The 19,438-nt window shown below is 37.3% G+C and overlaps 1 protein-coding gene across 1 annotated transcript in view; it reads right to left on the reverse strand.

Annotated features, from left to right (window-relative positions):
• Positions 1 to 19,438, reverse strand: part of LOC139743483 (actin nucleation-promoting factor WAS-like) — a 56,357-nt gene that overhangs the window by 23,197 nt on the left and 13,722 nt on the right. The window contains exons 2-4 of the mRNA XM_071653967.1: positions 11,184 to 11,315; positions 9,848 to 9,934; positions 3,918 to 4,017 (exon numbers count right to left, since the gene is read on the reverse strand). Of these exons, the coding sequence (XP_071510068.1) occupies positions 3,918 to 4,017; positions 9,848 to 9,934; positions 11,184 to 11,315 (319 nt within the window). The remainder of the gene's footprint in view (positions 1 to 3,917; positions 4,018 to 9,847; positions 9,935 to 11,183; positions 11,316 to 19,438) is intronic.

Below are 19,438 nucleotides of genomic sequence, written 5' to 3' on the forward strand. Positions count from 1 at the left end.
ATGTCCTTTTAAATACTTATCACCAACAAACCACAGTATAAGATTCCTGCTAGCACTAAACACACTTTAAATATTTTAAGATTATAAATATTTCAAGATAAAAGAAGTGATCTTAATACAACTTTTAATAATGTCGAAAATGCATTCCGTTACTTTTCCCTTCCCCCCCCCCCCAAAAAAAAAAAAAAAAAAAATCCTTATGGCAGATACTCAATTAAGGCTTCTAAATGACTGATCACAGATCATCCAGCCTGGATCATCTGGCCTGGCACACACAGGATGTATGGACAGTGCAGTCAAAACTAACACCAGCTATAGAATATATATGACAGGAGCTCCTAACAGTAGGTCAACAGCATTTAAATCAATATGACCAAACGCACTGATGACCTTGGACATAGGATGTAGGCTGAATTACTCTGCTGGAATAACATGCCATTCTAAATGATATTAATAATAATAAATTGATAAATTCAAAATAAAAAATAATAATATATTTGATAATAATGAAAATATCATTGGAGAGCCTGCATAGTGACAAGCTTGATTATTCTCTATGGAAAAACTGACTGATTTGCAAGCTTGCTCAGTCACATGTAAGTACATCTTTGTAGAGTTCTTCCCTGCATCTAAGGTACATACATTGTCTACACTCACAATGCAGACTAAATGTTGTAAAAGGAATAATATGTAAAGATGAATATACTTGCAGTTACAAGTTTTTGTGCCTTTGATGCAACATGTGGTTAACCATCCCCCTCCAAAAAAAACCCCAACAAAACAAAACAAACAAAACAAAAAATCACTATAACACGTGATAACGTTAAGTTCCATTCATGTGGTGCAGAACAAGAATGCTGTTGGTTTGCACTAATTACTCGTATCGGCCCTTTTTTACTACACAATTACAATATATATATATAAGACATGTATTAATGTTTACTCTTAAAGTGTATCTGTGTATAACATATGTCTCAATTATGTCCTAATTCTACTTCTTTGTATTTAATAGCTTGTATCCTGCAAGAAACTTATTTTGACTATCTATGCATCTAAAAATATCTTCTTCTTTTTTTTTTTCAGCCTAGCAAACTAAAAAGAAAGCATAATCATACAAGTGTCTACTTGTGTATATTAAAGTCAAACCATTCACTATTACACACCCCAATGGGTCAACGCACGGTCATCTCACCTCATTATGTGTCACTGAAAAAAAAATCAACAACAACTACTGAACACAGTGGAACCCGGACACTCCATATGTACACCCTCCTGTCAAAACCTCAAGTCCGTAGCTGGTGTTGTCAATTAAAAGACGGTGGAGATTTTACATCTTGATGACTGGCAAGAAATCGCCGGCATCCACTCAGCCTACACCTAACCGACGTTTGGTACAGAAGGGGGCCGATGCGTATGACTTTGACTCACAAGTGTTGGTAACACGCACATGGTGCATATTCTATTCTAGTCGGTGGGCAGCACGGTACCTTTCCTGTCTTGGGCTAGTCACACACAAGTCTGTCTTTGCCGCAAGGGGGAAGCAACTAACTTTAGCCAGATTTCCTGGTTGGTCAGAGAGCTCTTCCATCTTCTTATAAACTCTGATGATTTTTTTTTTTCTTCAGCATAAACAAGAAGAGACATTTACAGTATATGACATGATCGAATGATTGTAGCAACAGATGAAGAACTTCACTGGCAAAAAGGTATATCAAAGATGACCGAGTTTCCCATGACCCCCCCCCCCTCCCCTCCCCCCCCCCCAAAAAAAAAAGAGATCAATTCATTACCCTCTCTACTCCATTTATGCTTTAATGCTATCATCATCACGGATACTACTAAAAACACAAATCAATTCAGTGCTTTAATATCTACATCCTATGTAAAAGGCAATTTGTCAATCAGTTGCAATAAAGAACTGATGCAAGCATTTCATCAATTTGAATCACTCATAAAGTTGCAGAAGCATTCATTTAGCCACCAAACAGAGGCTCAATATGGACCAGACCTTCAAGAGAAAATGAACTTTGGGGAATATCTTCTTGACAGAGCTAAGGTTTTAGAGTTTTCCAAACTGTTGTCAATAGACTCTGAGATCACATCAAACTTACACTTGAACTATAACAATGCAATCGCCCCTCATTGGCCTGAATTCATGAAGGTGGTTTAAACTTAAACGATGGTTCAATTTTATACCATCGTCTAAATGTGACCCACTGCAACAAAAGGATCCGAAAGTCGGGGGAGGACAATTTTCTGAAAACTGCATGAATTTATTTCTTTAATACTCTTCTACTTTAATTTCATATATAGCACAACTCATAAAAGTACTCGGTTACTGAGATATCGATGATTTTATTAACGCATGTCAAGTGGTTGAGAAAATCAGTGTTTCGAGAAAAATGCCTTCAAAGTTATCCTTCTGACAATATCATGATCAAGGGGAGGCGAGACAGTTTTCACTGCTTGACGATAGAAGGTAGGCTCGTAGCAACCTCCGCTATGTTCATTCAAGCCTATTGCCAGCGGTCTACGCATGACCAATCAGTAATCAGGATGCCACGCACTGACCAATGAGATCACTCCCTCGTTGATAGGGGCGGAGCCTAGCTGCGGCACTAAATCCAAATCTTCAGACACCTTTCTGTTACGTTGAAAGTCGGAAAATCATGGCCCAGAAAAACGCTGATTTCTTACCTTTCCTTTGATCATTTAGCTTCGAAATTTCGGCAGATAATAGACAAAACATTAGGGTACAGAATTATGCCAAAAACAAAAATCCCATTGTTTTGACCAATTTTGATGATGTGACTTCAAACTCAATTTTCTCAGCTCAGCCATCAGCGACTTTAGGATCCTTTTGTTGTAGCGGGTCACAAATGCATGCATGCATGTATCAACACGTACTTGCTACTGGAAGTCTGTTGGCGTATGCAATCTGTCAATCGTATTTACACAAGAAGAAATTTGCATAAATCATGGTCTAAATTTAAACCACCTTTGTGAATTTGGGCCATTGAGTCTGATCAATTTGTTAGGATACACATACGGTGTGCCTGGGTGTTTACAGAGTGTGTGTGTGATTGCGTGTATACCTTTGAGTGCATACATATGGTTGTGTTTGTGTGAGTTACCACTGATGTGCGTAAGCATCAACCACTTCTGACACAGTATCATGTTTTGGCACTCGCCTCGCCACTATTGAGGCATACTAACTTAACATCATTAACTGTTCTTCGAAATAAAAAAAACATCTCCATAAAGTATTTACCTTGCCATAAGTGGTGTAACTATGGGATATTTTCTGAGGAATAAATCTCTTATAATGTATTTTATGCTATAAGGTATCATTAAAATAATTCCACACTAATATTTTCTTGAGATATGAAAACATGTTATAGACATACTGTTGTCCGCAAAATCATGAACAAGTAAAATTGTTGAAATTGGCTTGGTGCAGAAAAAAAAAAATCATGCAAAAGTTTCCCCATTAAGAAACTGCATTTGCAATTAGTATTACAGCAATCAATTAGACTAGTCCTGGAAAGGAACTGAAATCTCCTTACAAGCACCACTACCCTAACCGACACTGCTTATGGCAAGATGGTGTGTTACTGTATACACCATATATATCTAGCCAGTGTAATTTCCTGCAAATTGGGCTTAAATTTGCCATTAGGAAATACAGCAATGAACAGAAAAATGTATGCATGTATGTTGCATAATGTCTGCAGAGTTAATATTTTTCACGGGTTGTTAAATTCGCGAATAGCACTCAATGCATAAAATTTGTGAAAATAAAAACCTTGCAAAATATATGGTGTACAGTATGTATCAGTCCCACGGGGAATTTCAACATCTAGTAAGTAAAAAGCTCGGTTTTAATACAATTCGAGTGGCATCTTCAGTGTACTCACCCTGTCTTCTTTGCTGTCTACGCTGAATCTTGTCATTGATCACCTGCTTAAATCCATTAGCCTCCACCTCACTGGCAAAATTCAACCCGGCCCAACAATTCTGGAGCAGAAAAGGGGGGGGGTTTGGGGTGGAGAAAAAGAAACAGAAAAATGTAATGCTTAAAAATCATGTTACATGTACTTAGAAGAATTCTACCTAAACCCTGACAGAAATATGCACCTAATAAAACTGGTACCCATACATATACACCATCATGCACCTACGAAAAGCTCAAATCCTCCAAATAAGGTATCATTTTCTCACCCCCCAAAAATTACTATGGTTTTAGAACAAAGAAATCATGCCACTGATCAATACCCAGAAAAAGACAATACATGTACTTTGAACGAATGAAAGAAGCACGCACGGCTGAAAATGTTGTTGGTTTTACACGAGTTTTCTTCACCAGCAGCGAATCAAAGTCATTTCGCTTGTAGTTGTACGCCCGAAATGAGAAAGGGTCCTCCCACGTACACTTGGAGGCGTCTATCATTTCAAAGGAAAACATGGTGGCTATTACAAGACGGCGCAGTCCCTGCCCGCTCCGGCGGCCCGCTCATCCACCAAATGAGAAGGACTCGGTGCGCGCCCTGTCACAGCTCCACCACCGCCACAGAGGGAGAAAAGGGGCTTTGGGTGACTCAGACCGCCATGGTTGCACATGATGTTTGTCGTCGACACTGAGCCCTGACATTTCACCTCAGGGCTATTCATTAAAGAGAGACAACCCCCTTTTCCCCCTTCTCATTTCCCTTTAACCCCCCATTCCGGAATAATCTGCCAATTTCCTGATTATGCCCCCAATCTACTGTGCTTCCCCCTCCCCCCTCTCTCAACAGATAGTCTAGAAATGATTTACACATTTTTCCCCTCTTTGTTGTCTAATTGCCCAGAGCGAGAAGAGAAATGCCAAGCTGAGCCAAAAATCATCAGAGGAGCAACCCTTCCTTTGTCATTCGGCATTAATGAATGCCCCTCGCGAGGACACGAGACTCGGACAGCACATGGAGAGGTATGTGGATGGGGGATATGCTGCCAACGAAGCTGGGGAGCTTCCTGCTCCTACAAACCTGATTTAGCTTTAAAAGTGCCCCTCTCGACATGTCCTGTGCTGTATTACTCCACAAATGCGTCCTCTCCAATTTCCAGACTGAACCTTTTCTGTTAACACGTTTGTCTATCAGGATATCAAGTGCAGACCAAAGATACTTTGTGCACTCTATGCCAATTAAAGGCAGCCACATTTGTTCACCCTTTTCCTCTGTCATCTGCATGCAACATCCAACATCCCAATACCGTACTTCAATAATCTTAGCAATATTCCACATCATTATTATTTCTTTGTTCCTTTGTACACATCTTCATCTCTTTATCAGTGATTTATCATCACATAATACGTAGTATCTACGTAGTTGCTGACTGATAAACCAGTAATCATGTCAGCATGTAAGCTATCTAGTACAGCCTATTCAGTCATTGGTAACCGAGTCTTTAAACTTTGTTAATCGAATAAACACAGACTTGGCCTCTCTTTTCCTTTTATGCATGATACTAGAAAGCCTGACAGACGGAAATTGCATCAACAATTGCTACTAGCGGATGTTGGAACTTTTTTTTTTCCCGTCTTTCTACCATCATATCTTGACCATTTCCACTTGCCATCAGATAACTATGATTGAAACATACCATATGGATATGACTTCAATTCCTGATGGTAGCTGATTACAATGTAATCTATTCTAATGAGAGCTGGCCAGGCAATAACAGGATCCTGGTACAAACCTCTGCCCTTGTGTGAAAAGTACTGATGTACACTCTATCATTGTTCAAGAGTAATAGTACATGTTCATGCCACCGGACATTGCTTTACAAAACATAATGACAAAAGAAATGAAAAAGAGTTGACGGGTTTTCGAAAATCCTTACCAGTAGTGCTATACTCAGCACAGGCGACTCCCATTAATTTTAGATTTTTAATGAAGTTCTTGGAATTGGCTGTTTTCATTCTTTATATTGAAATTTCCCTATAGCCGAAAAATACAGTATTAGTTACATGCATTTTACATAAAGACAAATAGACAATAATTTTGAGACCTGAATTTTTTTACTTCATTGTAACAAGAATTTTGTTGTAACTACATTCGCTATAAAAGGAGTGTACTTGTATACAAAATACAATTTGTACATTAATAACGCTCTATTTTACTGAGTGTGCTGTCTTGATAAACTTGGCACGAATACATACGTAGGTTTGTTTGTTTTTTTAAATACTGAAAACGCAATAACACTCCACTTAAGATCCCATCCTTCCTGTGACTGCACCATTCATAACCTGACATCTGGATACAGCATGTGTGTCTAGTTATTAATTTTGCTTCATTTGTTTTCATTGTATTCTTGCATGGCTGGCACTTAATTACAATCTTGCACACAATGCCACACGAGTTCAAGGTTTGTATGCCCTATATGTAACAGCATCTCTAAATATCCCAACTGTATAATAGAGGACATTGCCTAATACACAACAAAATATGACCTAATACCAATAGGCAAGCGTCCTAAAATATAAAAATGTATTTGTATACATTTTAGGGGGTAAATTTATAATTTCTGTTCCAACTTTGTTGAGTCTTTACATACTGACAAATAAAGGTCCAATTAAACTGATTTGTAGTGAAGAAACGAGAACTTTAATAAATTTCCTCAAAGTTCTAGTTCCACACTTTAATCGACAATTGACACTTGCAGAGTTGTAGATCAAATCATTGAAGGGGAGTTACAAATGTACAATGTATTGTACAAGTTATAGTGGAAATAATTCGAACACATATGACCTCGGTTACTAAACACTTCAAACATTTTTTCTGCAATGTATTTGATGGCATTGCATGGAATATTATTAAAAGCGAATTCATAATTTATATAGTTATTGAACTTTTTGCTCAGAGAGCATTTTGCATTTCTAACGAGAACCATTTCCAAGTACAGGTATCTATTTTTTCTCCCATACATGGAGTCAAGTTTCTACACTATCTCAAGTCAATGACCTTTATATTCTCTTTGCTGTGTAGTTGTCTCTGAAATATCTGGCAATGCCCAATTAATACACAAGGTACTCATATGTAACAGACAAACTGCGAATAGACAGGGCCCATTGGTTTATTGGAGGCCTATATTTCCTGTCTTATGACCTCTGCTATGCTGAAGTGTACCTCCCCATCTTTAATATCTAACTGCCTACCACTCTGTTAACAGAGATAAGAGCAGGCAAATCAAGTCTGAGGTATGCGCCTCTTGGACACCATGAAATGCGGTCACCCAGAGGTGTAAATTTAGCAAACATGACGACCACATGTGGGAGGAAAAATGACTAGTGAATGATATTTCTCGCTTATCGCTAGTGTAAGTGACGAATTGTCCTGATTTTATCAGTTTGAAACTGCCACGTTTTTAAATTGCAGAGTGAATGTGGTTGGTTGCACAGACTTTAGCAGTTTTTATCTTCACAAACTTACAAACAGTAGCTGCAGTGCATCAAATTTTCTTGGTTCAGTAACTGACTGGAGCACACATTATTGACTTCAAACATGTTCACACACACACACACACACACACACATACAATCGGAAACATTTGTTTCCTGAATAGTGCTTTTCATGGGCAAACCTGAATATATTCCTTTCAAACACACTAGCAGCTGCAACTTGAAGCATCATCACGTCAAAGAAGTCTTTTCCATTTTTGTATCTTTAACTTAATTGTGTTCTTCATGAAGGGCTGTAATTTGCACATATATTATGTATTTCTGATAAAAGAGGGCATTCCGTCTCTTGTAATTTTTATTCTCTCAGTCATTTTCTTTAACAAAATAATTTTGTCCATTAATTGATACATGTAGGACTTTTATCTAAAGTGCAACAGGGGGGTCTTTGTGCAAAGTCTTGGCCATTAACCTTTTCTGCAAGAAATATATTCACCTATGAATACTTGGCTACAAATTCCCTTATATGGTACTAACCCTAGACGTAAACACCAGCCAAGTTTCCACAGAATTTTCTCTATGGGCACCAAACGCATCAGGTTATTGTGTGACAAACTTCAGGATAACAATTCCTCAGGGTTTGGCAGCGTGCCTGATGACTGGCATTGGAAGAATTTCCTTTTCCTAAGATGGTCTGAGGAAAACTCCTACACATCTAGGGAGAAAAGTGGCTGAAGTCACATGATAACATTATCCTAAACGCACTACACATAAACCACTGTGACAGAGTTCTCCAAAGTCATCATATTTAGCCAATATTAGCAATATGCCTTTGTGTGTGTGTGTGTGTGTGTGTGTGTGTGTGTGCGCGCGCGCAATATTTCCCATGGTGCATGTTCCTGGACAGCTAAATGCACATCATTAATATAATATGCATCCTTATAACGTTTAGAACGTAATGCCCACATCCTTTGGAAAATTCAGTGTGGGATGAATATAATGATGTATTCAGGGTGAGTGGAGTAACTAATGAGATTAAAGAATAAAATCATGGCCGTGATCCTTCTTTATTAAGTGTTTTAAATGACAAGAAAGGGGAAGACACATGGCAACCTTTGAAGAGAACCCCTGAAGCTGAAACCTACATAATGTACAAGATGCTTAACCCATAGCACCCAAGACCTGTTTCATGTAATGTCAACATCTACCACATGATGGAAGCAGTTATCAAAATTCTACAAAATTTTGTGTGGGTTTAGAAAAGTAATTGGGCATTTGTGGGGATTGAACTGCAGAATAAGCTAGATTTTACATGGATAATATGAATTTTAACCTGGCAAAGAAGCATACCCCGGTACACATAATTTTTGACAGGGACAGCCACAGGCATTCAGTAGCTAAAGGGTTAAAGGCAAAATAAAGATGTTTGAGTACAGTGCACAGAAAGCCCTGAAGACGATGGTTCTTCAGGTATGGCCTGCCATGTACACAAGGTAAGGTACATTTTGAGAACTTGCCAACTATTTTAAAAATACCACAGTTTGTTGATGTTGAAAACTGTACAGGGCATCATAAATGTAAACCCAGACTTTACAGGTAGATAAAGTTACTTGGCAAGACATTTCCTTCAAAACCCTCAAGTGAAACTAATAATGTGCCTGTCTGGTATCCTCGAGACAATGAGCCTTGTCTTCTTCACAGCAACATACATATAGGTAGGCTTGAGAATCTGGTTAACATCTGACCTAATGAGAATTAACACATGCTCACGACTATGACTTCTTAAAAATCTATCATCACTATTTCATCAGCAAAATTCACGGACAATACAGTCCTGTTATAACAGATATGGCTATAATGAAATTATCGTTACAACAAAATAAAAATTCAGGTCCCCAAATTACTGCCTAATGATTTTTATATATTATTAGGCATTAACAAAATTTCAATATAACGCAAAAAAGGAAGGTTCTGAGGCTTTCTTTATGACGGGAGTCACCGATACGTACTCTTTTCAAAGGAAATGTAATTTCTTTGTAATAAATGAAGAAAGAAGAAGATCATACTCTATTTAATGCTCCCATATAACTGTGAATGTCGTGTCATATAAAAGTATACAAGGAAATGTTAAAGTGATAGTACACATTAAAAAAAAAAATCATGACAAGTGGTCATAAGAAATTAATTCTCTTATTTCATGGAAATTCATCTAGATGAATACACTGTAGCCTATAAAAGTTGTAATCATTTTTTTCTCTCTCTCTCTCTTTCTCTTCCATCTACACTCTTCCTGTTTCCTAGAGATCTGTTATCAACTTTCACTTAAAAGAAAAGAAAAGAAAAGGAACACTTCTCTCTTTGGTCCTACTCTCCCACTCAACTCAAGGATGCACAGGATGGGATACTCACATCAGAAGCAAACATGTGGAAGAAGTTCTCCGGTGTGTCATACTTGAACTGGTTGTACAGCTCCTGCTCCCATAACAAGCGCTCATTCTGCAAAAAGGAGGAGATTCCGGGGCAAGAGAATTGCAAGAAATGAAACATATGACATGAAAGACAGCAATTCACGCTCAGTCTTAACAAGAGTTTACTCTGGGAACATCAAAAAGCATTTGCTTCAATATAGTTAAAAAGAAAAGATAATCAAACCAAACTTGCCATCTAAAAATGACAACCCACTCTTGAAACCTACTCCAACAAGGTTTTCAAATTTATGCATTATGATACTAATATATGACTTGTCTGTTCGGTTCATCTACAGAGCAGTGTGTTTTAGCTTTCTGGATATACAGCTTGTATATCTTCTTCGTTAAGTGGCTGCAGACAGGCTTAGGGATAAAAAGGATTTCATGCAATAAAAATGTTATTGTCTGTAGTGCGTGTATACATCATTCAGCAATTCATATGAAGGGCCCATGGACCCCAGCTACAAGGAACATCACACTTTGCGCTCGTGATGCACATACTACTGTGCACATGTTCATGCAAATCAGAGTCTCTAGTTTGCCCGGGGGTCCAGGCGGAAGAATCTCAAGTTTAAAGGACAAGTTCACCTTCATATACATGTGGACTGTCAGTGAAGGCAACAATGTTAGTAGAGCACATCAGTGAAAGTTTGGGGAAAATCCGACAATCCGTTCAAAAGTTATGAATTTTTAAAATATCTGTGCAATCACTGCTGGAGGAGAAGACTACTACAGTGAATGATGTCACATGCGTACAACGATATAAGGAAAATAAAAAGAGAATTTCACAAAACTTGACTTTTTGAATAAAGTGCACATTTCCTCGACTTGTTACTGACTTATGTTTGGGGTAATATTATTCCCCCTGACTTCTGAAAGAGAGAAGTCGAGTGTTCTTTCATTATGTGAGAAAAGTGAGAATATCTTGAATTTTCTTTATACTTTCTTTGTATATGGTTGTACTCATATGACATCACAAGCTATAGTAGTCTTCTCATCCAGCCGTGACTGAGCAGAAACTTCAAAAATTCATAACTTTTGAACGGATTGTCCGATTTTCCTCAAACTGTCATTGATGTGTTCTACTAATATTGCTGCATTCACTCAACCCACATGTCTATGAAGGTGAACTTGTCCTTTAAGGACATCATGCTTGATGTTGGAGTCTCTGCCACATGTACCGTGGTATGATATTCTGAAGAAGCTCCTACATTTCAGGAAAGAAAGTTGTATTTCACTTTAAGGGATGCCCTGCAGAACACTGAACACTAACTAACCTGTAGGTCATACACCCTGATGAAGTAAGACCGCTTCTCGTTGTCCTTCACAAAGCACACCACACCGCAATACTTCTTGCACCAATTATTGGACTCCACCAAGTAGATTTGAGCCACTGCTGTTGCCACGCTCTGCAGAATTTAGACACAAATATATATAATATCAAAATCAAAATAAATCAAGTTTAATACAGCAATAATATACTACGAGCTACAGCAAATCAGCAAATGATACCGAGAGGATTACGACTCCTTTAATTTTCCTTTAGAATGCCTACTGCAATACACAGGGTGTAGCTACTGTAGGCTGACAGTGGTCCTTTAAATTTTTACGTGGATACAGAAAATAATGTAGAATCTAAAACACAGCATTTTGCTACTGCTGATGTAACAGAAACACTCACTCAAAACACAGTGTAAGGCCCTTGTTTTACAGTCAACACCACGTGCATTCCACTGAGTATGGGTAGCAATGTTTTATAGTCTCATACGTAGTCACTAGATGTAGGACAGTGTCAAATACAGGTGGTGAGTCACAACCCCTCAATTAAAATGCAAAAAATAAAAACACCTCAACACTATTTTAATACATGTACATCACACCAAGTGAGGCCAACTGTGGGGGAAAACACTAAAAACTCTGTCCATCATCCAGTTTGCCCCCATACAAGTTATCTGCTGTCACTGTGACTGATTGACACAAACACCACACCCTTGCAAAACTGCGTTCACACACGTGCAGCTTTCACGAATGTGCACACTCTTGTCACTTTGTAATCACTATCCTCTTGATGGATGTGATAGTGATTTCCTCTGGTTGAATGACCAAGTGGCTAGAAAGTAGGAGAATGTCAATATTTCATACAATATATAAACCACAAGACAAGAGACTTTAGCAGTGAATGAGATGTTTGAAAATTGAAACACTGACAACTCTGTGACCACTCATTGCTACGATGTACAAAGTCAATTTTAACTATTATTTCCTTGGAGTAGCCATGAACATTGGCCAAATTTGAATGTGTAATTGTTCTGTTTACTCCAATTGAAAATTCATTCCAGCGTCATTCAATAGAGAATTGTAACTCTTCATGCCAACTTTCAATGAACCATTCTGAGCAATGACACAATGCTATTAAACAAAATTGACTATTTAAACTTTATCAATAAACTACCCTAATTTCCATCAATGGGATGATGTCACATTCTCCAAATGCAATTTGCACTTTTAATTTATACATGGCAATGCTTGCTACTGTATTCAATGTCGTACGCTCATTTTTACAAGTGTCACATACACTGTACTGTTCTTTCTACCACTTCTCAAATTTCACAAACACACACACAAAACAATATTGTCCTTTTTCTATTAAGTGTAATCAATAATGTCTTACGAATCCCAAGACATGTACATGTACTAGTATTACACTGTATGGAGGATCAAAGACACTTAGTAATTTTTCTTCTTTTTTTGTTTTACACATGCTCTTGCCAAACTCACAGTGTATAAACATACGATGTAGTTTGACCCATCAATTGGCACAAACCTTCAACAAGAGCTACATGTACACTTGTAGGCACACTGCCTAAGTACACAATTACCCATTTAAACAGGATGTAATTCCAGACGGTTTTAATAATTTCACATCATGTACTACCTGTACATGTAAATCATCAGCTCCATGCATAGATTTGTGGACTTTATTTTGGTTCTTGAGAAGAGAAACAATACTCTGAAAAACCTTTAACAAATTACACTGAACAAGGATGATGAAATAGAGCCTCACATATTTCAGAAATGTAGTGCAGTGTAATTCCATTACAATACTGCTTGCTTGCAAGCTCACCTGTGTATAATCTACATGTATGCATGCCTTCTTCTTTTGTTCTGCTTCCTTGAGCCCGACTCATGCATTCTTATGGTTACCCAGCCATGTCATCATCCTTGTTCATTGCAAGTTGTTATAAATTTTGAAAATATTCTAATTCTTCATCCCAATTATCATAAAATCTGAAACTCTGTCATCAGTATAATCAATTTATAGTTGTTCACAGGTAAAAATCTGAAAATCATCCGGAGATCTCTTTTAACCATCAGTTCTTATAATATGAGTTTCCAGTTCACTAGATTCAGTTTGCATTGTCAGATATTAAGAGCAGTGGACTATTAATACAGTGTATCTTTATCCTTATACATGTATCTAAAAATGAAAGAAGACTTAGAAGTGCATTTGATGTCATGTATACTCACCCATGAATATAATTGTATAAAGGATGTCAATTTCATCACACCCACTGTGTATAAATTGGCTGTAAGCCTACGGAGGTGAATAGTTTCTGTGTCATTGAATCCTCATTGTATAGTAACTATGACTACTGCTAATCCTCAAACCATTGTACTGAGATCTATCTCTCCAGTGCTCTACAATACTGCATCTACTGAATGAGTTAACTGCTTGCTCACCACTCCAGCAATACATTTGTCATTACAAGGACTAGTCAAGTTTCTTTTCTCAACAACAGCAAATTTAAAAGAAAACAAATTACACAAGTACATATTAAAGGAATGAGAAAAAGAAACAAGAAATGGTTTGAAGATAGAGATGGTCATGTCTGTGCCTTCATATCCCATGTATACATGTCGAAACAATTCTCCTTTCAACAAGTTATTGAGAGGTAAATAGTCTCATATTTATGACATCTTAGAGATGGTTGCCCACAACTGCGATGAGTTGTGGCATGAAATAAAGCCCCATCATGTCCAGGAAGTGAGTGTATTCCACACTTGGTGGAATGCATCTGCCTAGTCATGTGTGCTATTCTGGTCTCAAGAGAAGAAACACAGTGGACACAAGGAGAATGATTTCATCAAGTTATTTATGGCCCTACTACAATCAAGTCATCGACTAGTATACAAAGGACTGATATTGACCTTTATACACACCCCATATTTCACTGTTATTATATTTTTTCAAAAAATGTCAAGACTTCACAGAAAAAAAAAAATGTGTAAGTTACAAGCGAAGCCAAAATACCAGTTGTACTCCATCCCATAACACAAATGCAATGTACAGTCTGTAGGCCCTAGTGTACATTGTACAATTTGTATCATCTTCATGATGGAAAAACACAAGTGTGCTTCTTTTAAAATTAGACACTGTACGTAATTATTTCTAATTTCATCAACAGGAATTTAGCCACATGAATTCAGCATACTAGTCCTAATATAATGCAAAATATCATGCTTGCAATGTACGATGCAGACAGTTTGCTACATATGAATTATTTTGTAACAGTTTTATCTTTACAGAGAAGATAACAAATGGCCAGATTCATTCTATGAGTGGGGCATTGATATCAATTAACAACAGGCATGAAATCAGGTCAAATGTAGGAGTCTGTTAGAAGCTTGAAGGCCCACGGAACTGGACCCCCTCCCCCCCCCCCCCCCCATGTATGGTGTGCATAACATCTGACATTTGTCCAAGTTGCCCATTAATCCCATAGCAGGAAGCTAACTTTGGTGAGGAAATCACCGACTCTGGACATCAACGACTCTGGACGTCACTGAATGCACTTACTGGCCACAGCTCAATACTACGGGGAGAGGAATCCCAGAGAATCCAGGCTGAACAAGGAACTATAAATCACAACCTCGTCAATTGATGTCTTTAGTCTGTGATATTGTACACACAGGCTAAAGTGTGCGCATAATTATGAATACAATTGCAATGTAACTGGAGAAGTCTGCTTAATTCTGTCAAGTAGTGTAGTATGCAAAATGAGGAATACAGCAAATTTTGTTAACTACAACATAACAACAATCAGAATGTTTTCAAATCAAACAATTCAGCATGTCTGATTTTGAGTCATTTTTTCAATCACACAGAGTCAGTTCTTACCATTTTAATTTTTCTCCCCTTGGTTGTCATAATCCCTATAGAACAATTGACTCTATCTTCTACGAAACAGCGTATGAAAGTAAATGCATTTCATGCTAACATCAATAACCTCACTGACCAGCCCAAAACAGACCTGACACAGACAGAGCACAATCATTTCCTGTAACCTCCTTGGCTAGAAAACATTCCCACATTTCTGCAAAATCATACAATGCCTTCATATCGACACAAATTCAGACAGGTCTGTATATCATTGTGGAAATTAAACACCCCACGCCCCCGGTCCAAAGGAGGAAAATGAATACTAGTTGCATACAACCTTCTGAATGCATAAAACAAAATTCACGATGATGCAAAATTTACTTTGGGATCACATTTTCCATTATTCAAACTCAAGAGAAGCTGTTTACAAAACTCTGAAAGAGAAGATTGTTTCATAATATTGGGGGCACTGACATCCAAAGCATCCTTGTTACAATGGGTGCTGAGACTAGGCAGGATTTCACTTTGAGCAGACAATGTTTTAAAGACAGGCTGAAGGTTACCAAGGTAACAGTTTAAAAAAAAACAATGCATCACAAAAAACAAGGAAAGAGGAAGGATTCACAATGAATGGATACCTTTCGGGCTTTACAAAGACATTTCTTCACCTTGCCCAGATGGGCAATAAGATAATAGGAGATCATCACCATGAAATCACTAACTCCCCATGATACATTTGTAGTTCATCTCAGTGCAGCTTCTTGGAGCTGCAAAGAGGGATTACCTCATCAAGTGCAGTACACTGTATGTGCATCAAGCAAGAATACCACCCTAGTATTAACAGGAAAGCGTGTATCCAATAGCTACAACAATGTTTTGCAAATGATTAGACCTACTTCAGAGAAAATCATGACTACTGGAACCCACCTATGCTTGGGCCCTTTTGATCAACTCTAGACATGCCATAATTTATATTTCATCATCTGAATCAAAATTTCATGCCCACAATGTAATTTAAGGATACACACAGAAATCAGTACAATGTAAAATTTTCGTATTAAAAAAAAGTTTCTTTTTTTCATACCACCTTGTATTCACATTAAAACATGAAACAACTTGAACACCTTCTGACACTACATTGTATCTCCCATAATAAACATACAGTAAGCGCATCAAAACAGACTGACCACATTGTATCAATCATCAACCTTGTCATATTCACAAATTTAGAAGCGGTTTGAATCAAGCTTAAGAAGCAGGCCTTTGCCTTGTGTATTACATATGGGGAAAAGGTTGGAGTCATTGTATTTTCAGTCCAAGGACACAGAGATCAAACCCAACTGAGATGGGCTTTAGCTTACCATACCGTAAAATGACAACTCAAGTGATTCATGTATTGACTCTTTGCAATGATACAGTGATATATTGATAGACATATAATACAGTTTTTGAGAGGACAATAAGGCACTGAACATTCAAAAGAAAAACAACACTGAAAGGAAATCAAGAAAAAAAAATCACTTGTAAAAACATAGCAAGTGCTGTGTTTTTTCTTAATTTGTGATATTGCCATACCCAAATGACATTTGGTACACATGTGGAGGGGGGTCTTGCAAATGGAAATTGTTATTACAGGTATACAATTGTACAACTTAGGCCAAGTAAAAAAAGAAAGCAGTTTCTCGTCCGGGTTTTTTGAGCAAGGCGATGAGGGAGGTCCTTACTATTTGATATCTTACTATTTTTTCGAGCATTGTCAAAATGAAAGTAATATGTGTTTCTCGTCCGGTAATTCTGAGAAAGGTAACGAGAGAGGGCTTTACTATTTTCTATATCCAATTTACGAAATGAAATATCACTCTGGTAGCTGTGTTATGAGAGACCAGGTCCCAAGTGTATGTCTTGCCTGCACTATGTGCATTTTCAAACAAATAGATATATGTACCATACTTGAAATGAAACTTCATGCATGCAGAAATACATTTGCTTTTTCTTTCCACTACAGATGTCGAAGGGAAAATGGCCATCTTAATACTGGTATTTAGTGTTGTAATGGCATTTCTGATACCAGTGTACTTGCAATTCTGATGTATTGTGCTATAAATTGAAACAGGTATAAAACATGTCTTTCAACAAATGTACGACTGAAATGAATTCCATGATATTCAAAACACTGCTTTATTAGGTGATACGCTATCAGCGTATCACCTATTGTGATTGTCAAAATTTCTCTTTTTTTTTATTCTTCTTTCTTTCTGCCACATTTTGTGTCGTCAATATCTCAACAATGACATTACGGAATAACATGACATTTTCAGTCAACATGTCTCATGACAAAATCTAGCCACAATAAGGTTTTCATGACAGTAACATATCTATGACGTCATCTAGGCGCCATTTTGTGATTTTCGGACCTTGTCACATGATCGATCATAACTTCATAACTGGATATCATTTCTGTATCATTTTCGGTGGACATAAAGTTCAGGTCACGCTCTATCTTACTTTTTAACGCTAGTTACCCAGGTCTTCATTACGCGCGCGTTTGCGCGCGTCAAAATTTTAAAAGGCTCAAAACGACTTCCCAATGGGAAATCTCGAAGTTTCAGACAATTTTAAGCGTTTCAAACATTTTCTCGCGTGCGCGTCCGTCCGCGCAATTTCGCGCGCAGAGGGCGTAAGCAACATGAAAATGCATTTTTTTTTGACTGATTTGGATTCCTGATACTTTGAGTAACAATATCCATTGATTTCCGATCGATGTTGACCTATAACAAAGAAATGCACTGGCGTCAAAGTTGAAATTCCGCGCGCGCGTCTTTCTGCAAATATAGTGAAAAACATGTCTTTGTTTATTTCGGCATAGCTCTTTAAATCGTCCATTGACCCTATATTTCTATTGCATATTACAAAAGCATATGAATTGGAAATAACGTTTCAAGTACCAATATTGCCAGGAAAACTCATGACGTCATCATATCATCATCTGAAATCAAAAAAGTGGAATTAATTTTTTTGAGGTACTGTTTTTGTCATTCATTTACTCGTATCTCTGTTGTTTAAGCTCAATATTATCCCAAATTCAGATATGTTGTACTTTGAACATTTGCCTTTTAAGTCCATGTCATGCTTTTGATATTTGATGACGTCATCATACCTTAAATTGTGATTAAAGGTAAAGACGCAAAATCGGACAAGTTTACGTGTATTGTCTATGGGAGGTGAGTTTTTTTTAAACCATGCATTGACTTAACAACGTTTAAGCACCTTTATCTCAGCTGATTTTGTTTCATTTCCTCTGAAACTTAAGTATGTTGTAGGTGTGACAATAAGCTGCAGTAATCATGCATTTTATTCTTTGAAATCTCCTCATGAGGTTGACAATTTTGCAATTTAAAACTGAAAATGAGAATGGAATGTGGACGAAACGATTCCTGATTCATCTTTCACGTACATAAATCTACGTTCCTCTAATTTTCTCGTCGAGACGTATGGCCGAGTGGTTAGAGGCGTCGTCTCAGAAACGTGAGGTTGCACACGTACGGGTTCGAACCTCACAAGAGCACGAAAGAAAATAATTATTTTTTAATTTGTTTTTTCTTCAATGGAGTACTACACCTTCGTCCATGTAGAAATCACGTTCGCATGTAAACACAACTATACGCACACACTCACATAGTATCCCTTTGTTTTGCGTTGGAGACTGCATTACTTCGACTGCTGCAAAATTTTGCAGGCTGGGCTTTTCAAACTGATTTAAAATATTGTAATAAAATGAAATTTGTTCATATCAATTCAGTAACACAATGTAGTCGTGGTTACTTTGTGCTGATTTATACATGGAACAAGCTATACATTGTAAAAAAGGTATTTGAATTGTTCCTTTAAGTCAGTCTTCTGTATTGATGATTATTTGTCAATTAGTGGTTTTTGTGGAGTTTCAGATAGTGATAAAAAGTATAGATGATAAGTACAGCGATAATTCCTACAGTTAGTTCAAAGTTGTGTTACAGAGGTTTGATACATACATTTAGCATTGTGTGTGTGTGTACGTGTGTATACAGGTTGGCCATATGACACATTCTAGACAATTAATCTTAATTAATTAGCAAACGTGATCAGCTATGGAACTGAATATGGTACTAATGTATGATGTTAATGATTCTAATTAAACTGTGACGAGTTTAAAGGGATAGCTTAACTGTGTGTAAAAATAAAGCAATTATAAGGAAATTTTAGGGGAATTTGATAACCATGCCTATAATAATTTCATACAGGTACTAATAGCTGCCTCATGTTCATGTGATCGATCGTCATGTCAATAGCAAACTGACAACGTACGATGAATATGTTATACATTGAACAACTTTC

Source organism: Diadema antillarum, unplaced genomic scaffold (assembly GCF_040938485.1).
Source record: "Diadema antillarum isolate AM-2024a unplaced genomic scaffold, OU_Dant_1.0 seq00001085_RagTag, whole genome shotgun sequence".
Taxonomy (NCBI): domain Eukaryota; kingdom Metazoa; phylum Echinodermata; class Echinoidea; order Diadematoida; family Diadematidae; genus Diadema; species Diadema antillarum.